At 46.0% G+C, this 22,429-nt stretch overlaps 1 protein-coding gene across 4 annotated transcripts; it reads right to left on the reverse strand.

The window, feature by feature from the left end:
- Window positions 1-92: 92 nt before the first annotated feature.
- LOC133144154 (voltage-dependent calcium channel gamma-6 subunit-like) lies at window positions 93-22,111 on the reverse strand. 4 transcript variants are annotated; one of them, XM_061266639.1, is made up of 7 exons: window positions 21,909-22,111; window positions 19,189-19,631; window positions 19,009-19,119; window positions 18,843-18,918; window positions 1,626-1,715; window positions 1,413-1,550; window positions 93-1,327 (listed from the first exon to the last, which is right to left on the reverse strand). In XM_061266639.1, exons 2-7 carry the CDS (start codon window positions 19,393-19,395, stop codon window positions 1,116-1,118), a joined length of 834 nt encoding a protein of 277 aa, XP_061122623.1. In that variant the 5' UTR covers window positions 19,396-19,631; window positions 21,909-22,111; the 3' UTR covers window positions 93-1,115. The 4 variants fall into 4 exon arrangements, with proteins under 4 accessions (XP_061122623.1, XP_061122621.1, XP_061122624.1 ...); XM_061266637.1 differs by having other exon boundaries at window positions 18,843-18,951; window positions 21,909-22,105; XM_061266640.1 differs by having other exon boundaries at window positions 1,626-1,700; window positions 21,909-22,104.
- Window positions 22,112-22,429: the final 318 nt, after the last annotated feature.

Below are 22,429 nucleotides of genomic sequence, written 5' to 3' on the forward strand. Positions count from 1 at the left end.
TACCTCCTCCAACAAATACAAGTGATCACGAATTATCACCAATTGTCATCTGGAATACTCTGTTTTGTTGTGGAAAGAATTTTGAAACACGCTTTCGTCTTGTACACATTTATGATCGTCTTATACACAGACACGCTACAAAGATGACGCCGAACACAGCAAAACCAAATTGGTGCCGAAACGCATCCAATATACACAAAAGTGTGTTTATGTATTTGATATCTAAGACTTCGAAGACTTTCTGTTCTCTCCATCAGCTCGCTAGCAATGCAAGCAAGTCCGGTCGAACTCGCAAATGACGAGCTTCCAATTTCAGACGCCGGACGACTGAAGCGAGGCAGGATCGTTTGCGTGCTTAAGACTTTTTTACAGAGGCGAGCGTGGAAGTGCATCGTCTTGCCTCCCATTTGTCAGATGTGGCGAGCAGAAACAGTAGCAAATCAATGGCCGTGTCCAAATTCAAAGGCGGACCCAGCAAGCGATTGCAAAAGTAGTCCCGAGAAAATGTTTTACTCGCAAGAAAAGGTTTGAGTTCTGAGATGAGAAGATCGGCTTTCCCTACACTGCGAGTGTCACTTTAGGCCCACTAATCCTCAACTCAACTTTCCTGGTAAACTATTGTGTTCTTTGTACAACACAGAACTCACCCCACCCAACTTGTAGTCATGCGTCAGTAAGCTCACGAGTAGCTACGAGACAACATCGAGTGCTTCACTAGTAGTTGGAGGGTGCAAAGTTTTTCCTCACTAGCACCAAGCCCAAAAGGTGCGCCAGGACATGGACTCCAAATGAATCTATTGGAGAATGAAGGATGCTACTTGTGCGTGACACATGCCGACGGTTGGGCCTCGTCATGCAGCAGAGGTGACACTTCATTGAGGTTGAGTAGGCCAAAAGCGCCATTGGTAGTGCAGGAAAAGCTCATGTGGTTCTACTAGAGCACTGAATTGTCTGTCGAGTGAGGGAGGAGATGGGAGGCGTGTAAAGGTCTGTCAAATGAACAATTCAGCACTAGTAGAAAATGGAATCAATGCGCTTTTGGAGTATGTCGACCGTGGTGACGTCTACGCCAAGGCGGCTGCGGCGATGCCACGTGCGGTAGCGCCACCCCGCCACTAGCTGGCGGCGCTGTGGCACCTCTGCCAGGAGCTGAAAGGAAGCGCCAGCAGCAGGAAGAGAAGCCCGCCCAAAATCAAGATGGCACCGGCGGAGCCCACGCACGACACAGACCAGGAGAAGTTGTGGTGCAGCGGCACCAAGTGGTCGCTGGCCAGGAGGGACCATACCGACTGCTGGAAAACCAGCAGGGACAGCAGCGCCAGCACTCCTGAGGGGGAGAGAGGGGGCACAAAAACACAAGATGCAGTGCCGCACGCAGAGCAGACAACGGCTCTGTCCTGCGCCGCCCTTACCAGAAAGGACGAAGCAGATAGAGGCGGGCTTGAGGAAGAAGACTATTTCCTTGCTGAGTGCCATGGTGATGCAGATGGCGCCCATCACCATCAGCACCACGCTGAAAAGAGACAACATGGCCGATGCCATGCTCAGGCCTGCCACAAAAAAGGGAAGCTGTCACCAAAAGGCAGGCCGGGATGAGGCCTTTCAATTGGCGCATCCTGACTGACTTTTGTGCGTGGTCTTGTGGAACATGACGGTGTTCTCGCCCGTTGTGAAGAACTTGAAGTACGTGCAGTTAGACTCTGAAAGAAACACACCTCAAAAACGTGATCCAAATCGAATATTTGAATGATTTTCTGGAAATATTCAAACTAAAGTAATTTTTGGACTATAAATCGCGGTTTTGGGCGGGGGGGGCGACTTATAATAAGGAGCGACATACCGTTTTTTTCCATGTATAATGCGCCCCCATGTATAATACGCACCCTAAAAATGGCATGCTGATGCTGGAAAAAAGCCTGTACCCATGTATAATACGCACCCAATTTTTAAATTTATTTTATTTTTTTAAAAAAATTTTTTTTTTAAGTCCCAATGATCGTCACACACGCAGGGAGGCAATGGGTCCCATTTTTATAGTCTTTGGTATGGTCTTAACTAGGCTGGATGTAATTTTTTTGTTGGCGTTGATTTCTCCGACTGCCCATAAACGCACCACCGCGCTCCGTGCGCGCATGTGAAAAAGGCGCGCGGACGTGAAAAAGGCGGCTCTGTATGGGAGAGACGTTTAAGAGGAATAAAAACACCCTTGGAAACCAAAACTTGCTCCTCGTCGTGACTCGGAGCCGCAACAAATGTTTCGGATTTGTGTAGGGTACATCGTGACAGACAGCAAACGAGCAGGTGATCGAGCAAGCGTCTGATACGAGAGCATTGCGGTCGTATGGAGCGTTTTTGAAGTGAACAGCAGAGACGAAAGGAACAAGGCAAAGTGTTGTGAAATAAAATATTACATGTAATACGCATTTTGTTATTTGCTGATTGAAACTGCTAATTAAACTGTGAATTGAAACTAATAGGAAGAAAACAACTCTCGCTCTTTATATAGCTGACGTGTCTTGCGCATCCGTTCTGCGCATCTGTAATGGCGGCCTCCGTATGACGTCCGGTCCGCGATGGAGATTAAAAAACAAACAATATTTGACAATAACACACCATCAAGGATTGCACCATCGCATCAAACGATGTGTCGTCAATTATGAATTTTACTAAGTGTGTTGGGCAGGATGGCTGAATGCGATGCGCGATTGACAACAAACAAGAAGAAAGGTGATTTCAAGTTTTATTTCGGGGGAGATTTGTCATGTCTCCTCCCCAGTTTTGCTATGTGTCTAGGTTGCCATAGTTTCTGTTCGCGCCGCCCCTCTCTTCCTGTGTCACCTCAATCGATGTAACGTGTTTTGTATTTAAGTCCTGTCTGCCCCTCGCTCACCGTCGGATCATTGCATGTGTTACTGTCATGATGTGGTTTCTGTTCCTGTCTTTGGTAATGTCACCCTGTCTTTTTGTTCCACAACTTTGTCGGTCAGTCCTGTTGTTGGTTTTGTTGTACCATGACTTTCTTTAAAAAAAAAAAAAAAATTTTGTACCCATGTATAATGCGCACCCCAGATTTTAGGACAATAAATTAGTTAAATTTTGCGCACTATACATGGAAAAAAACGGTATGTGTTTTCCACTCCGTGAGTCGTCACCTTATCGTGGTGGAGGGGTTTGCGTGCCCCTATGATCCTAGAAGCCATGTTGTCTGGGGCTTCATGCCCCTGGTAGGGTCACCCATGGCAAACGGGTCCTAGGTGAGGGGCCAGACAAAGCACGGCTCACAATAGCCCCTTATGATGAAAACAATTAATGGATCTCGTTTTCCCTCGCCCGGACGCGGGTCACCGTGGAGCCAGGCCTGGAGGCGGGGCTCGAAGGCGAGCGTCTGGTTGCCGGGCCTTCGCCCATGGGGCCCGGCCGGGCTCAGCCCGAAAAGGAAACATGGGTCCCCCTTCCCATGGGCTCACCACCTGTGGGAGCGGCCAAAGGGGTTGGGTGCATTGCAAGCTGGGCGGCGGCCAAAGGCAGGGACCTTGGCGGTCTGATACCCGGTTGGCTCTTGGGACATGGAATGTCACCTCTCTGGCTGGAAAGGAGCCCGAGCTGGTGTGCGAGGCAGAAAAGTTCCGACTAGATATTTTTTGGGTTCCGGTACAAGCCCTCTCGAGAGGAGCTGGACTCTCTTCCACTCTGGAGTTGCCCACGGTGAGAGCCGTTGAGCAGGTGCGGGTATACTTATTGCCCCCCGGCTGGGCGCCTGCACATTGGGGTTCACCCTGGTGAACGAGAGGGTAGCCTCCCTCCGCCTTCGGGTGGGGGGACGAGTCCTGACTGTTGTTTGTGTCTATGCTTCAAACGGCAGCTCAAAGTACCCACCCTTTTTGGAGTCCCTGGAGGAGGTGCTGGAGAGCGCTCCTTCTGGGGACTCCATCGTTCTATTGGGTGACTTCAATGCTCACGTGGGCAATGACAGTGAGACCTGGAAGGGCGTGATTGGGAGGAACGGCCCCCCCGATCTGAACTCGAGCGGTGTTCTATTATTAGACTTCTGTGCTCGACACGGATTTTCTATAATGAAGACCATTGTTAGGGTTTGCAGAATATCTTCATCGTATGATTATGTTGGAATGTAACCTGTAATAATTTAACTAGCTGCAGAGGAAGCAATCAAAGTTGCTTTGTTTACAGAACGTCGTAAAAGGTCCCCTGCTATGCTTTGATCAGCAGGGGACCGTCTTCACCTTATCCTGTGTGTTCCCACACCCCCACTTTCAACCCCACTCTGTTTCTCTCAATAAATAAGCACCTGACGAGGCCTGAGTCAGACTTCATTCGACCATCGCTGTAAGCACAGCGACGAGTGAACTCTCCGCCTGCAGGTGTCTAAAATGACTAACTTGACTCCAGTGTGGTTCTTGCAAAATAGGTTAGAGTGAGCACCATCCTAACATTTTGGTGCCGAAACCCGGGACCCTCATACCCGCCATCTGGCTGACGGAGGAGGACGTGCTGCATTGTCGACAAGCCAGCGTCCTTTAGGGGGACCTGGAAAAGAAAGTCCTGGGAAGAGAATTTCTTCGCTGGGCCAGCATCTTAGGTCTGCCTTCGTCTGCCAGAGGTGGATTGACGGGTTCCCGCAATGCAATGGACCAGGGGTCAGGTAAGTTAAAAAGTTGTGTGGTTGTGAAACGCGTAAAGGGTGCACGGGAGACAGCTTGGGTTCAAGTCCCAGTGGAAGGAACGGGCTAAGAAAAAACAGAGCTTCTTTTTCTTAATTGAAGGAGGGCGTAGATTCTTTTTTTTGTCCGTTCTTCCAAGCTGTGTTAGAGGGTTTTACACCCATACGGGAGACAGCTTGGGTTCAAGTCCCAGAGGAAGGAACAGGCTAAGAAACACGGAGCTTCTTTTTTGTTAGTCAAAGAAGAGTGTAGATTTTTCTTTGTACGTTTTTCCGGCCAAAGGACAGCTTGGGTTCAAGTCCCAGTGGAAGGAACGGGCTAAGAAAAAACAGAGCTTCTTTTTCTTAATTGAAGGAGGGCGTAGATTCTTTTTTTTGTCCGTTCTTCCAAGCTGTGTTGGAGGGTTTTACACCCATCTTGGATAGGCCTAGGTATAAAAAGCGTTGGTGTTTGTGCGGTTGAGAGAGTGCGACTGGTAGGATAAATTGACTGCAGAGAGAATTTGGTGAGAGGTCAATTTAAACCTGCATTGAGGATCCTCAAAGAAAAGAAAAAAAAGAAATAAAAAATAATTGTATAAACCTAAAATACCAAATTAAGATGGGAAGCAAAACCGGTAAATCCCTAGCTCTTGAAGAGGACGAGAAGTTCATGGCAAGTAAATGTCTTAATTGTATGCAATACATGCCGAAGTGGAAGAAAAAGTATGGAGTAGAAGGGAAGTTGAAAGTTGAAGTGTGGAAGATAGTGGTTGATGTTTTGAGTTTTGATGGAGGAGAGTGTAGATAGGATGACAAAGGGACAGAAAAAGAAAAGGAAAGAGAGAGAGTTGAATTGTGCTAGAATGTGGTTGAAAGCTTCACAAGAGAGAAGAGAACAAATTCAAGAGACAAAAAATGGAAAGATAAAAAGTGACGAGACCACCATTCAATTAAGATTTGGAAAAGAATTCTGGATGCACAGTGGCATCCCATTTGATGATGCAGCTGAGAGTGCTTATCTGCAACATCTTAGAAATGCGCTCCTCACTGTTTCACCCCCCGACTTAGGCAACTGGGTGAGGAAACACTTGGTGGAAGCAGGCACTGCTTGCGTTGTGACGATTGAGAAAGGCAAATGTTCTGATGTATTTCATCTAGATGATGGTAATGATCTAGATGAAGATACAACGATCTTCTTCCGAAGCTCCCAAAAGGGCAGAGGAAGAGTTAGAGACCAACAAGGCCGCAGGCCGCCATTCAATTCAAACTCCAGCTCAAATTTGGACTGTTGGAACTGTGGGAAACGGGGCCACTTGGCGAGAGCGTGTCGTCGTGCAAAACAATACCAATCAAAGGGTGGAGGAAGAGGCAGAGGAAAAGCCAAATTTTCAACATGTCAAGCCCCCCCCCCCCCCCCTTTTGACCGCTCATGCTAGTACGGAGACATTGTATGCTACATTTAGTGGAAATTATTGATTGGTTGTGTTGTAAGATTATGCAAACTTCTATATGTAAGATAAATCTGAGAGATTGAGTTCTTTGAATATGAAAACAAAGAGAAAATCCTGATTAATTTGCAAGCAGTTTTTTTTTTGTGTTGATTTTTTTTGGATTGGTGGATTGTTCTATCAGGAACCTTGAGTTGAAAATGGTATGTGAATGTTGTGTGGAGTGCTTGGATGAATTGGGACCAATGTGATAGAAAGACTCCTTTTTGGAGACTGTGTGTGAGATGCAAATAAGCATTGATGACTGAATGCCCGACTGAAGGGAAAATACAGGTTGAATGGTTGAAGTTATTGGAGAATACTATGGAAAATGAGTTGAGCGACTTTGAGTAAGTTAGATGCTAGAAAGGAAAGAAGGAAAAAAAAAAAAACCAAATACAAACAAAAGAAAAATAAAGGTTGCTTTTGACAAGAGTTGCAAAAGAACAGACGAAGAACAGTCCTTGACCCGGCATTTGCGTTTGGCGGTCGTCAATGTGGTTCCAAGACCTGCGTCTTGTGGTTTGTCATTTGTAACGTTTGGCTGTTGTGATCCTCCCGAACAGACATAAGTGATTTGTGCTTTTGTTGTTTGTTGTAATTGTTTAGTGGGAGGACTGCTGGAGCTTGCTCCTACGGTGTCTCACCTGTGCCTTCCTGCCTTCCATTGTCTCCACTTAGACTGGACTGTGGAGGGGGGAGTGTGGTATTGTGGTGTGAAAAGGGTGTAGGAGTGGTGATTGATATTGTAATTTGATTGTGGGGGAGACTGATGTAGGTGTGGGGCTCTGGACTCTGCGGGTAGCTGTTTGCTGGGTTGGCGGGGGATGGGGGACGACGGCATTGGTTTTTCCCAGTACTGGCCAGGCTGGGATAAATCAGTATGAAAATGCCGGGCCCCCTCCTCTTGCTTCCCTTGCTGTGGCTGCGCGCGGAGTAGGGTCGTACCCAATCCAGGGGTGTGCTGAGTGCGTGGTGGCAAGTGATATTGAAGTAGGGTGATGCTTAGGGAAGGTGTGACAATAGTTGCACGAAGGATAAAAGTACTACCAAAACGTCAAAAAAGGGGATGGCGTTTGCGCAGCGTTGTTTGTTGGTATTGTTTGTGAGCTGTGTCTCTGCTGTTTTTGTGTTGTCTGTGTGTTGTGTTATGTGTTAAAAGGATGAAATTCGTTAATATAGGTGCACTAAAGAATTTATTTATCTGTAGTCTATTTGATTTGCACCGCAAAACAAAACCGATTTTGTTAAGATAGGAAGGAAAAATAGAAAAGCGAGCAATTTGTTTATGGGCAGAAACTGGTCCACGCTCCTTTAATGCCTAGCCTTGGTTAGACAAAATTTGAGAGATGGAAAGAACTTGCTTTCTGTAATTAGATGATGTACAATTATGAAATACCGACATTTCAAAGCTAAATTTAAAATTTGAGAATAAGAGAGCGATTGAGTTAGTTAAAGTTATGAAACTACAACAGTTAACTATTATATTACTTTACCAGCAGTTATTTTTTTTATTTTTTTTTTATTTATTTTTTTATTCGATTGGTGGATTGGGTTGTTACGTTGAGAAAGGAAAAGAAACGATACAAATGGGCAGCTGTATTGAGCCATGGTGTTGTCACGTGCCGTTGACACCTGGCTCAACAGGGGGGGATGGAAGGGCAGTTCAGTCAGCTTTATACAACATATGAATTTGATTCATATTCAAAACGTTTATAAACAAATTTTTTAGAGCTTGTTTAACATGTGCTTAACACAATCCACAGGGTTATAATGCCTGGTCATAATAGATCCATTCTCAAAATTGATTGAATTGGCTTCAAAATAAACACTGAATGCCTTAACAGTGGCAGAAGGGTTATGTAAAGAAATAATAGTTTGTCAACAACTGCTGTAGATGTTAAAGAATGGAATCAATATCTCGAAAATGAATGTGGATAGTTGGTTTACTGATTGTGAAATGTGCGACAGAGTGTTCTATATAATATCCGTTGAATGGAAGAAAAAGAAAAGAAACCATTGCTTTTAGAGACTGTAGTCAACCAAAATTATATATGTACCGACATGCCAAGATCTGGGAAAAAGCTGGAAAAAACAAAAACATAATGTCTTTAAATTTGAGAGGCGACGATGATCTGACTGAAATCGATGCAATTAGAGTCCCCAGAGGAGTTCCTGATTAATAAGAATTAATTGACCAAATTGAAGCGGGATGGGAGTCCTCCATTTGCTGCTGGTGGACGATGAACAAGAACGTTGACAGGATAAATTACATCCATTGCAACATGCAGAAATTGGGCAAACGGACACAAGTGGTACTTGAGGCAGTGCACGAACAGCTAGCCACGCCTTCCCTAAGGTTAATCCAGAACCGCAATGCTCTTGTTATGTTGTTGTCTGGGAAAGGAAGGGTCTGCGCAATGTTCAGGGAACAATGCTGCACCTTCATCCAGAATGACACCGCCCCTGATGGGAGCCTGACGAAGATGATTGCAAACTTGCAATCCCTCAACAGGAGGATGAAAGAGCACAACAAGTGGATGACTGCTTTTGGGAAGTATAAAGCCCTTGTGTCCTCAATTACTGCTATACTCACCTTGTGTGGATGTTGTTGTATTCCATGTCTCCATGCTCTGTTTAATCGTCTTATCACTACAGCAATCTCGCCCATGGACGACGAGATGGCCCGGGTATGCCTAATGTCTGAACGGCAGCATGTTGATGATAACGATGATGATGATGCAGTTTTTGCACTTGAGTTTACAGACTTTTTCCCAGATCTGTGTGTTTCCGAATAATGATGTCGCAACATTTATCCCCTTTGGTGGAAATATTTGTGCGCATACTTGTGATCCGACAACTGGAAATCAAGAGAAGTGGTTGTTTTTGGTAATGTAAAAATTTAGCAAATGTGTGATAAACAGGAGGGAAATGTTGGAATAATTTAAGTAAAGCCTTGTCATTTATTAGTTTATGGCTTTCCTTTCATCTAGGTTCTTTCTCTTTTAGTGACAGGGAAGTCTTTTGATCTCTGTCAGCCATATGTAACCTTCCTGTCCTTATGTTAGCTGTGTGTTTTTGTTCCTGTAAGAGGCCTTCACTAACAATGAGCAGAGCTTATTTGCATAGGCAAAATGTTCTTATTTGGTTGAAAGAAACTCCATTCCTTTTAGTTAACTGTAGGTTTGGTTCATAGATTGTTGTTGATCAGGATTGATTTTCTTTGTTAAGTGTTAAACACACTTTGAAGTAGTTGCGTACAAGTTATCCTATATTTACTCAATGTTTGTTTAAGGAACTGCATACCTTAATTTACCTAACATTTGTTTTAGTGTTTAGGACGAGTTACTTATTGTTATTGTGTATTAATTTACTAAGTAGATAAAGTCTAGCCAAGGTCTAGTTGCATTGTTCCACAGGAAAGTGGCAATTGAAGTTATCTGATCTCACTCGCGGACAACTCGGCCAACAACTGGAGAAGAACAGATGGACAAACTCTGCGGGGGTCACGGGCCGACAATGAAGTGCTAGTTCACACCACACTACATTCCATAGCTAATCAACGTTGCTACAGACACAATCTTCCCTCCCTTTGGTGTAGCAACACCTCTGTAACCAGGGCAACCAAAACAGTGATGAGAGGAGCAGAAGAAACATCTCAAATGACTAATGCAAAGGTTGCAGAAAAGGTGCTGTTTTTTGCTGTTTTCCGGACGTGCTGCTGTCCTTTCGGTGGCGGATCCAGGTCCAGATCACCCCAACGTTCTGGCTGAAGGTCCCAAGAAGGAGGGGGACGGAGCCTGCGTCGACTGGACCCTATAAATTGGTGGAGCGCATCTCACATGCCGTCCGGCTGGCCGGCAAAGGAGGATCGTGGTATCATCTGTCCCAGTGCGCCCCAGTGAAGGGTTCCTGCAAGGAACCAGACCAGCCATCGACAGTCCCCGCCCCAGTTCATACAGAGGCAGAATAATCCTCTTCCCCCTTGGTGGCCAGGTAGTCCACCCTGAGCCACTGAAGACAACGACCACGCAGCAGACATTCCCAAGTTCTCCCCGGACGGAGCAGATCTGCGAAGGGGGCGAGAATCGTGCTCACCCTCCACCAGTGGGCGTGCCAAGCCCCCAACGACTGAACAATCGCGAGCAATTTTTATCTTGATTGATAACATTCTGGTCGCCTAAGGTAGAGGGACCGTGTAACTCTTTTCCTGCATTTAATCTGGCCGCAGGTTTTTAAAATTACACACACAATTTGGACTGGAGTATTGAGGAAAAACCTCATCTTCACTGGAAGTTATTGCTTTCATTGTATTTTCTTACTTATGTTTGATTGTTCGGGTTTGACATAATCATATGATAAAACAGGAGGGATATGTTAGGGTTTGCAGAATATCTTCATCGTATGATTATGTTGGAATGTAACCTGCAATAATTTAACTAGCTTGTCCTGTCTAGACAAAAGTAGTTGACCAAAGTGGTAAGATCTTTTCAACTTATTGACTAGCTGCAGAGGAAGCAATCAAAGTTCCTTTGTTTACAGAACGTCGTAAAAGGTCCCCTGCTATGCTTTGATCAGCAGGGGACCGTCTTCACCTTATCCTGTGTGTTCCCACACCCCCACTTTCAACCCCACTCTGTTTCTCTCAATAAATAAGCACCTGACGAGGCCTGAGTCAGACTTCATTCGACCATCGCTGTAAGCACAGCGACGAGTGAACTCTCCGCCTGCAGGTGTCTGAAATGACTAACTTGACTCCAGTGTGGTTCTTGCAAAATAAGTTAGAGTGAGCACCACCCTAACAACCATGTTCAAACATAAGGGTGTCCACGTGTGCACTTGGCACCAGGACACCCTAGGCCGCAGTTCAATGATCGACTTTGTAGTCGTCTCATCGGATTTCAAAGTCAAAAGTCAAAGTCAGCTTTATTGTCAATCGCTTCACATGTCAAGACACACAAAGAAACCGAAATTACGTTTCCTCTATCCCACGGTGATGAGACATAGTACACGATAGACATACAAGTAAACGACACAAAATAAAAACAAGAAGGCACAAACAATAAATACCGTTTTTTTCCGTGTATAGTGCGCCCCCATGTATAGTACGCACCCCTAAAAATGGCATGCTGATGCTGGAAAAAAGCTTGTACCCATGTATAATACGCACCCAATTTTTATGAATTTTTTTAAAAAAAAATTTTTAATTTCTTTTTTTTTTTTTTTTTTAAGTCCCAATGATCGTCACACACGCAGGGAGGCAATGGGTCCCATTTTTATAGTCTTTGGTATGGTCTTAACTAGGCTGGATGTAATTTTTTTGTTGGCGTTGATTTCTCCAACTGCCCGTAAACGCACCACCGCGCACGGGAAAGAGGCGGCTCTGTATGGGAGAGACGTTGAAGAGGAATAAAAACACCCTTGGAAACCAAAACTTGCCCCGTGTCGTGACTCGGAGCCGCAACAAATGTTTCGGATTTGTGTAGGGTACATTGTGAGACAGCAAACGAGCAGGTGATCGAGCAAGCCTTGTCTGATACGAGAGCATTGCGGTCGCATGGAGCGTGTTTGAAGTGAACAGCAGAGAAGAAAGGAACAAGGCAAAGTGTTGTGAAATAAAATGCACAGAACGGATGCGCAAGACACGTCAGCTATATAAAGAGCGAGAGTTGTTTTCTTCCTATTAGTTTCAATTCACAGTTTAATTAGCAGTTTCAATCAGCAAATAACAAAATGCGTATTACAGGTAATATTTTATTTCACAACACTTTGCCTTGTTCCTTTGGTCTCTGCTGTTCATCCTAAAACACAAAGGCGCTCTTTAAGCAATGCGACAGTGAGCGCCCGGCGCGCTGCACCAAATTAAGCTCCCTGCGCAGTGCGCACTGAGGTCCACTTAAATTTTAGAAAGTACATCAGGACTTTAAAAATATCTTCTAAATTTCAGCGACGGCTCTGTCTGACAGCTCGGTCGGCGGCGCGCTACGGTTGAGCGTTCTCTCTCGCGCTCTCTCTCTCTCGCTCTCTCTCGCTCTCTCTCACTCTCGCACACACGCAAACCGGATATCATACGGAGGCCGCCATTACAGATGCGCAGACGGATGCGCAAGACACGTCAGCTATATAAAGAGCGAGAGTTCAGTTCTCTACCTAAATCCGTATTACAGGTAATATTTTATTTCACAACACTTTGCCTTGTTCCTTTCTTCTCTGCTGTTCACTTCAAACACGCTCCATGCGACCGCAATGCTCTCGTATCAGACAAGGCTTGCTCGATCACCTGCTCGTTTGCTGTCTCACAATGTACCCTACACAAATCCGAAACATTTGTTGCGGCTCCGAGTCACGACGAGGGGCAAGTTTTGGTTTCCAAGGGTGTTTTTATTCCTCTTCAACGTCTCTCCCATACAGAGCCGCCTCTTTCCCGTGCGCGGTGGTGCGTTTACGGGCAGTCGGAGAAATCAACGCCAACAAAAAAAATTACATCCAGCCTAGTTAAGACCATACCAAAGACTATAAAAATGGGACCCATTGCCTCCCTGCGTGTGTGACGATCATTAGGACTTAAAAAGAAAAAAAAAAAAAAAGAAAATAAAAAATTTTTTTTGTACCCATGTATAATGCGCACCCCAGATTTTAGGACAATAAATTAGTTAAATTTTGCGCACTATACACGGAAAAAAACGGTAATAAGAGTGATGAATAAATAATAAATAAACAAATAACACAATAAATAAGAGAAGCAAAAAATTTGCGGCCACATGTTTTGGACACTCGGGCGAAGAGAGGGGGGGAGCTGTCAACTGATCACCACCTGGTGGTGGGTTGGCTCTGACGGTGGGGGAAGATGCCGGTCCGACCTGGCAGATCCAAACTTTCTGTGAGGGTCTGCTGGGAACGTCTGGCGGAATCCCCTGTCAGGAAGAGCTTCAACTCCCACCATAGCTTTTCCCACGTCCCAGGGGAGGCGGGGGACATTGAGTCTGAGTGGACCTCAATTGTTGAGGCGGCCGAGCGGAGCTGTGTCCGTAAGGTCATTGGTGCCTGTCGTGGCGGCAATCTAAGAACCCGCTGGTGGACAACATGGCTCCTAGGATCATAGGGGCACGCAAACCCCTCCACCACGATAAGGTGACGACTCACGGAGGGGAAAACACATATAAGTCGCTCCTTATTATAAGTCGCCCCCCCCACCCAAACCGTCGGTAAGGGTTGCCGTCAAGCTGAAGAAGGAGTACTATCGGGCCATTTTGGCCTGCGGGACTCTGGAGGCAGCTGACAGGTACCGGATGGCCAAGCGGAACGCGGCTTTAGCGGTTGCTGAGGCAAAAACCCGGGCATGGGAGGAGTTTGGCGAGGCCATGGAGAATGACTTCCGTACGGCTTCGAGGAAATTCAGGTCCACCATCCGGCGTCTCAGGAGGGGGAAGCAGTGCAACGTCAACACTGTTTACAGTGGAGATGGCGTGCTGCTGACCTCGACTCGGGACGTCGTGTGTCGGTGGGGAGAATACTTCGAAGACCTCCTCAATTCCACCGACACGCCTTCCATTGTGGAACCAGGGCCTGGGGACTCTGAGGCGGACTCTCCAATCTCTGGGGTTGAAGTCACTGAGGTAGTTTAAAAAACTCCTCGGTGGCAATGCCCAGGGGGTGGATGAGATACGCCCGGATTTCTTAATGGGTCTGGATGTTGTGGGGCTGTCATGGCTGACATGTCTCTACAGTAGGGGTGTAACGATACATCGATACACATCGATTAATCGATATAATGCTCTACGATTTATTGGTATCGATGCTAAAGGTAAACATCGATTTATATCGCCGTGTTTGACCTCGGACATTAGACGCGACTTTATTTTGAAATCCAGTTCATTGTTGCTTGCTTCCTCTTTCCGGGAGCAGTGCGCGCGTGTTGTGTTGTGAGGAGAGCACGCACGTAAAAGGGGAGGCGACAACTAGTACGCGGCTCCTGGGCTGGTGCTATGGCTAGTGTCCAAAAAGACGAGGAAATTTGCTCCCCTTTAGGCTTCAAGTCATTCGTTTGGAAGCACTTTGGATTCCAAAGAAAAGATGGCTCGACGGACAAGACACGTGCAGTTTGTAAATCCTGCCATGCGGTGATCAAATATTCAGGGAGCACAAATCTCGCCGCACATTTAAAGAAAAAACACGACATCAAAGTTAAGTGTTTAAGTAAGCAATTTGTATACAACAATACTCTTGTAATTTCCTAAATAAAGAGTTTGCAGTACCTTGTTGATTTTGCGTATGAATTGTTATAAATCAGGATATTGTTCTATATTTTTTATTAAAAAAAAAAATATCGATCGTAGAGCACTATATCGCGATATATCGTGAATGAATCGCAGCAGGCTTTAAGATATCGGCAAATATCGTATCGAAGTTCTTTATATCGATATTATATCGTATCGTGACAAAACCCGCGATTTACACCCCTACTCTACAGCATCGCGTGGACATCGGGGACAGTGCCTCTGGATTGGCAGACTGGGGTGGTGGTTCCCCTCTTTAAGAAGGGGGACCGGAGGGTGTGTTCCAATTACAGGGGAAGTACACTCCTCAGCCTCCTTGGTAAGGTCTATTCAGGGGTGCTGGAGAGGAAGGTCCGTTGGGAGGTCGAACCTTGGATTCAGGACAAACAGTGTGGCTTTCGTCCTGGCCGTGGAACAGTGGACCAGCTCTTCACCCTCAGCAGGATCCTTGAGGGTGCATGGGAGTTCGCCCAACCAGTCCACATGTGTTTTGTGGACTTGGAGAAGGCGTTCGACCGTGTCCCTCGGGAGGTTCTGTGGGGGGTGCTTCGGAAATACGGGGTACCGAGCCAACTGATAAGGGCGGTTCGGTCCCTGTATCACCGATGCCAGACTTTGGTCCGCATTTCCGGCAGTAAGTCGGATTCGTTCCCAGTGAGGGTTGAAGTCTGCCTAGGCTGCCCTTTGTCACCGATTCTGTTCATAATTTTTATGGACAGAATTTCAAGGCGCAGCCGAGGCGTTGAGGGTGTCCGGTTTGGGGACCTCAGCATCGCGTCTCTGCTTTTTGCAGACGACGTGGTGCTGTTGGCTTCTTCAGGCCGTGATCTCCAGCTCTCACTGGAGCGGTTCGCAGCCGAGTGTGAAGCGGTCGGGATGAGGGTCAGCACCTCCAAATCCGAGTCCATGGTCCTCGATTGGAAAAGGGTGGAATGCCCTCTCCGGATCGGGGATGAGATCCTGCCCCAAGTGGAGGAGTTTACGTATCTTGGGGTCTTGTTCACGAGTGAGGGGAGGATGGAGCGCGAGATCGACAGGCGGATCGGTGCAGCGTCGGCAGTAATGCGGACTCTGTACCGGTCCGTCGTGGTAAAGAGAGAGCTGAGCCAAAAGGCAAAGCTCTCAATTTACCGGTCGATTTACGCTCCTACCCTCACCTATGGTAACGAGCTATGGGTCGTGACCGAAAGAACGAGATCCCGGATACAAGCGGCCAAAATGAGTTTTCCCCGCAGGATGTCCGGGCTCTCCCTTAGAGATAGGGTGAGAAGTTCGGTCATCCGGGAGAGACTCGGAGTAGAGTCGCTACTCCTCCACGTTGAGAGATGAGGTGGCTCGAGCATCTCATGAGGATGCCTCCTGGACGCCTCCCTGGGGAGGTGTTCCGGGCATGTCCCACTGGTAGGAGACCCCGGGGACGATCCAGGACGCGCTGGAGAGACTATGTCTCTCAGCTGGCCTGGGAACGCCTTGGGATCCCCCGGGATCCGCTAGATGAAGTGGCTAGAGAGAGGGAAGTCTGGGAGTCCCTCCTGAAGCTGCTGCCCCCGCGACCCGACCCCGGATAAGCAGAAGAAGATGGATGGATATGTTTTTTTCCCCCCCCCCAAAAAAAAGTGAAGCCGCGATAAACGAACCGCGATGTAGCAAGGGATTACTGTAATTTGAATTCCAAGTGACGTTAGCAGCGCGTGGCGGCGCGGCGGTTGTTTACAAAAAGGACAAAGATTGATCACGGGATGACGAGGATGACGAAGGGCCCCACGTACTACTGGCATCATTAGCGGCTTTGTTTCTAAGTGACACGGAGGACGAAGAGTTTGAAGGATATAGAGCAGGGGTGTCCAAACCTTTTGCAAGGAGGGCCAGATTTAGTAAAGTGAAGGGGCCCGGGGGCCAATAGTTTTTTCAGACATTTTTTAACTACAAAAATGTCATGCAAATACACACTGTTATAAAACAAATTTCATTGTCACAATAGTCTTTATTTTTCAAATGACAGAATAACCAAATATAAGCCATTCAGGCAGATGTGAACAACTCTAAAAACACAAATTCTGCTTTTCATTCATATCTGAAGAATCAGATAACATTGAACAAACTGTTTGAAATACCTTACATTTACATGAGTTTAAATGTAAATGGTCGCGACCCGACCCCGGATAAGCGGAAGAAGATGGATGGATGGATGAGTTTAAAATTGGCACGTTCACTTAAGCTTTGATCGTGACTTTTCCCTAATCAAGTGGCCTGTTATTTAAGAAAAAACAAAAATTAGGTAAACCTGAAACCTGTGTACCTAATGGAGTGTCCGAGTGACGTCACAGATCCAACAGCCAATCAGGAGGTACACCTAAAAATGGGTGTGTACCTAATCGAGTGTCCAAGTGACGTCACAGATCCATCAGCCAATCAGGATCAGTGTCCACCTTTCTTTTCTTCGGGCCACTCATTTTAATGGAAGGATTCCAGGGGAAGGTTTGCGGGTGGCATTAGCGTAAAACTGTATCTGAAAACGAGAATATTGACGTCACAGCCGACACTCGAAATTCGCCACTGATAGATGAAATTACTACGTACTACTGAGTACGCACACGCACTTGTGAGTGTGTACCGAGCTTTCTGACACGGCTCCCGGGGGCTAATGCGCGGACATTATACTCTTTCATCACAGCAACATCTTCATTACAAATCAAAGAGACACACTCTCTGTTGATTTCTTTGAAGAAATACTCATTTTCCCAACGTGTTTGAAATATTCTACACTCACTTGGTATTTTGCGTTTCTTCGGTGCAGCCATTTCTGGGGACTCGCGGTAAAAGTTTTTCTTCGCTTGATTTCATTTGTGTGGCGGGCTCCATCTAGTGTCGAAACTGAGAAGTGCAACAGAGTTGAGCTCAAGCTTCTTGTGCGGGCCATATTCAATTATGTTTTCAGAATTTGCTGCGGGCCAATAAAAACTGGCCGTAGTTTGGACACCCCTGATTTAGAGTGACACAGAAGGTTTGAAAAACTATTACCGTTTTTTTCCATGTATAATGCGCCCCCATGTATAATACGCACCCTAAAAATGGCATGTTGATGCTGGAAAAAAGCCTGTACCCATGTATAATACGCAACCAAATTTGGACTCCTACTTAAGTCCGTAAACGTAAAATTATTTCAGAAAAAAGATCATCTTTGGGAACAACCGGATGTTATTCTGCCGGTCAGTATCACTGCGCATGCGCTAGCAAACTCAATAGCGAAGAAATGTTTCGGATTTGTGTAGGGTACATTGTGAAAGCAAACAAGCAGGTGATTGAGCAAGCGTCTGATACGAGAGCATTGTGTTCGTATGGAGCGTGTTTGAAGTGAACAGCAGAGAAGAAAGCGCATCTGTAATGGCGGCCTCCGTATGATATCCGGATTAAAATAAAAAAAAAAGAATTGTACCCATGTATAATGCGCACCCCAGGTTTTAGGACAATAAATTTGTTAAATTAATTAAAAATTAAATACGAGCTCTCTTTCACCTCCGTGGATAGAAGTCGGGAGCCGGCGCTCGGCCGGGTGGCTGTCCGGGGACGGTGGATGGGGCTTGGTCATGGCTTTTACGCATGCCCGGTCCTATTCTATGGATCTCTCTTCTACCTCCGTGGACGCCGCCACACGCCTGGAAGTTTGTTTGTTAAATAAAGAGCCGTTTACCAAACCCACGTCTTTCCTTGTACTTTGTTAACGCTACAATCTAGTTATATACTAGATCTGTGGAATAACGACGAGGCTGACGTCAGGGCGCACGCGGGGCGTTGTTGACAAAGGACGAGGAATTTGATCGATGGATTTAATGATTTAGAGTGCACAGATGGTTTGATAAGATTATTGCTTATATAATAGTTATTTGATATCTAATTTATATATCGTTATCTGGGCCTGTGGAATATTTTGAAGTGCAAGCGCCGTCAGCGGCGCGCACCCATTGTTGACAAAGGACGATCGATGGATTTAATGAATTGGAGTGACACAGATGGTTTTATAAACGTGTTATTTATGTAATAGTTTTTTTTATAACTCTGAATGTTACGTCAGGCAAGTTCTCAGCTCTTCGTTTGTGTTTATGTCACGTTAGCATACCTATCGTTTAGCTTGTTGTTGCTCGTTCATGTCTGTTCTTGGTGTTGGATTTTGTCGAATAAATTGTCCCCCAAAATGCGACTTATACTCCGGAGCGACTTATATGTTTTGTTTCACTTTTTTGGTCATTTTATGGCTGATGCGACTTGTACTCCGGAGCGACTTTTAGTCCGAAAATTACGGTATTCAAAATACATTTTACAAAAAAAGAAAAAAAATCTAAATTACATCATCAAAAGAGATTAATTCTCCCCAGAAATTAAAAGGGCCAAAGTTGTTTTCAGGCGCGAAAGCGCACGTACCTCCAGGCAGCTCGGCGGGCCCACAGCTCTCCCTGTCGGGCTCGATGTCAGCCACCCACAGCGTCTTGCTGCAAGCCTTCCACAGGCCGAAATGCATGGCCGGACATGTCTGGGCATACAAAGTCAGGCTACCAAACACAACTCCCACCAACTCCCCTGGGCTCACCTGGTTACCGTAGAAACTCTTGGGTGGCGCCAGCTCCACCCAAAACTCGGTTCCCACGCCCAGCACGGTCAAGATGACGCCCACGATAGCCACGAAGAATGCCAGCTTAATCTGCACGCAGTGCACACCACATCTTTCAACAACTAGAAAGAAAAGCCAAGTGGCCAAACGGCAACGTACCTTGCCTTCCTGTGCCTCTGTCATGGCGTGGTGTCCGGCCCTGCGGCGTTTGTTGCTGCCGAATGTGCTGCGTCCACTCATGAGGCCCGCCAGGCCGCCCGTGCCTTGGGCTCCCCCGCCGCCGCCCACGACTCCCACCGAGTGGGCAGCGACCGGGCCTGCCGCACGGCCCTCCTCGTCCGTCACCAGGAAGGTTGACCACATCATCAAAGCCAAAATTTGAAAGTAACTCTCAAAAGGCAAAAAATTATCAAAATATCAAAAAACAAATCACAAAAAAAAAGCAAAAGACTGCGCGAAGGAAAAAGGTCGTTTACAAAAACGTCAGCATATGCGTCATACAGCGGACGTGCGCCTTTTGGTGAGGACAAAAAGGTAGCTCGAGCAAAACAATCATGGTGACCAAATCTTGAAGGGAACCTTCAGCAACAGACGGATGCTCCCTGGAAGACAAAACACAAGAAAGGTTACGTTTATCCAACGGGAAGACGTCTAACCAACCCAGAGTATCAATTAGTAGCAAATGAGCCGAGGCGAGAAGCGGGCAGTCGCTGCGGCTTCTGGTGTGTCTCCCGAGCGAGCTAATTTGAGGAAGTTATGCCAGCGGAACGTCTCATCTCAACAAGCTGAAATCAAAAGCGGAGGGGCGCTATTTCGGGAGTGCGTGGCTGCGCTGCCTCGGTGGTCAGCGACCTGTCCTCCCGCGACCACTTCACAACTTTCTGCAGCCGGGAAAAGAAAAAGCCAAAACCATCACCGTGGCAAAAAGGAACATCGTCTGTCATTTCAACGTTTCAACGAAGAGGCGGTCTACACCAGGGGTGCCCAAACCTTTTCCGCTCGCGAGCTACTTTTGAAATGACCAAGTCACAAAGATCTACCCCCTAAAAAAAAAAAGTTGTATATATAGTATATCAAAGTCAAAGTCACAGTCAGCTTTATTGTCAATCTCTTCATATGTCAAGACACACAAAGAAACCGAAATTACGTTTTCTCTATCCCACGGTGTATACACGATAGACATGCAAGTAAACGACACAATATAAAAACAAGAAGGCACAAACAATAAATAATAAGAATGATGAATAAATAATAAATAAACAGATAACACAATAAATAAGAGGAGCAAAACGGAGCCAGTGTGCATACAGCAGACAGTAAGCGTAGCGCAAAAGTACAGCATAGTATATATATGTATACATATATATATATATATTAGGGGTGTAAATCGCGGGTTTTGTCACGATACAATATCATATCGATACAAAGAACTACAATACGATATTTGCCGATATCTTAAAGCCTGCTGCGATTCATTCACGATATATCACGATATAGTGCTCTATGATCGATTTTTTTTTTTAAATAAAAAATATAGAACAATATCCTGATTTATAACAATTCATACGCAAAATCAACAAGGTACTGCAAACTCTTTATTTAGGAAATTACAAGAGTATTGTAGTATACAAAGTGCTTATTTTAACACTGAACTTTGATGTCGTGTTTTTTCTTTAAATATAAATATAGAGATTTGTGGTCCCTGAATATTTGATCAAAACATTTTAATATCACGCGATCAACCAATAGTGGCTTGGCGATCGACCGGTCGATCGCGATCGACGTATTGGGCACCCCTGGTCTACACTATGAACTGTACATCGGCTAATCACAGGCCACATACAGACAAAAAATGGAGCGGTCGACCGGTCAACGACAAGCATTGGATCGATCGCCAGTGAGTTGTATGGAAACCCAGATTATTTGTGTTAGCAGCAACAGACACTCAAACTGGAAAACCAACAACAGCACGTTATTGAAATCAAAGCAAAATCAAAGTCAAAAAGTCAAAGTCTGCTTTATTGTCAATCTCTTCACATGTCAAGACACACAAAGAAACCGAAATTACGTTTTCTCTATCCCACGGTGACAAGACACGATAGACATACAAGTAAACGACACAATATAAAAACAAGAAGGCACAAACAATTAATAATAAGAGTGATGAATAAATAATAAATAAATAGATAACACAATAAATAAGAGGAGCAAAATGGAGCCAGTGTGCATACAGCAGACAGTAAGCATAGCGCAAAAGTACAGGACGCTACGCAGAAAGGGGAAGCGAGTTCAGGATCCTAACAGCCTGGAGTACGAAGCTGCTTAGCCAAAGTCCATCTAGCAAAAGTTGTCTTATGTTTGCGTTTTTGTCAATGGATAGCATGGACGGGCTTTGAAGTGGGCGTCCTGCACTATTCATGGAAAAGGAGGAAGGTCTTTTGCAACTCGGACTTGACTTCATGACAATCGTGGGTGAGCTTTCGTTTGAGCGCCAAAACGTGACTTAACGATGACAAAGCGGCTTTCAAAACAACAACTGGGGAAAGCGAACAAACCCGCTCTGAAAACTCATTTGAAAAATAAAGCCCCAAAGTATTGCAAGCCGGAGTGGTCGCCGGGCAACACCAGGGTACCGGTCATCAACCAAGGTCAGGGGCACATCGAGATGAGACCTCAGGTGACTGGTTGTCGGGCATCGTTGCCGCAAAACTCTCCGGAAGCCAACATGTGCTCAGAGAGGCGCGTGTTTTTTTGCGCCACGCCAACATGCCAAGGGAACGCGGAAGCCGTATTCCAGTGCAGAACCCTCAAATGTCATGCACCCTTGCAAAGCACGGCCAATCCACTTCACGGCCATTCCACTTCACGCACTCGCTTACCTGAGGTGGAAGCGCGTCGGCATGACAAAGAGGAAGCCGGCGATTAGAGCGACGGTGGTCGGCGGCGGCGGCAAACGCCCCGTGACGTGGCTCAAAATATCCATATCAAGCGCTCGCTTGCTCCAAATATAGGCCAGCGGAAAGACACCCCGTGGGAGCCATCTGGAACGCCGCCGCCACGGCCCCCCGCAGGCCAACCGCCACCTCGTTGCGATATGAGCCGTTTGGTCAATTTTTCCACTTTGACTTTCGAGCAAATATTTCAATACAAGAGACCAGACTCTGCCGTTTTTAAGGTACAAGCCAGGATGATTCTTTTATCAAGTCAGTCGCTCTTTTATGAGTTAGTTTTGTTTTTTCACTGACTGGGTAGCAAAAACTTTGGTCCCGGAACGACTTGGACTCTTATTTCGGGGCGCCGATGAAGTCTCAAGCCCGTACAATTTGCAATATAGAAACGTCATTTCTGCATTTTTCTTTTTTGGCTACTAGAATCTCAAACTTTCAATATTGCTGGTGTC

Source organism: Syngnathus typhle, linkage group LG20 (assembly GCF_033458585.1).
Source record: "Syngnathus typhle isolate RoL2023-S1 ecotype Sweden linkage group LG20, RoL_Styp_1.0, whole genome shotgun sequence".
NCBI lineage: Eukaryota > Metazoa > Chordata > Actinopteri > Syngnathiformes > Syngnathidae > Syngnathus > Syngnathus typhle.

Coding starts and splice junctions, on each gene's coding strand:
- LOC133144154 (XM_061266637.1), bottom strand. CDS start 19,395: ATGATGTGGTCAACCTTCCTGGTGACGGACGAGGAGGGCCGTGCGGCA. Junction 1,716..18,842: donor GCCCGCCGAGCTGCCTGGAG/GTACGTGCGCTT, acceptor CACGTTTTTGAG/GTGTGTTTCTTTCAGAGTCT. Junction 1,328..1,412: donor TATCTGCTTCGTCCTTTCTG/GTAAGGGCGGCG, acceptor TCTCCCCCTCAG/GAGTGCTGGCGCTGCTGTCC.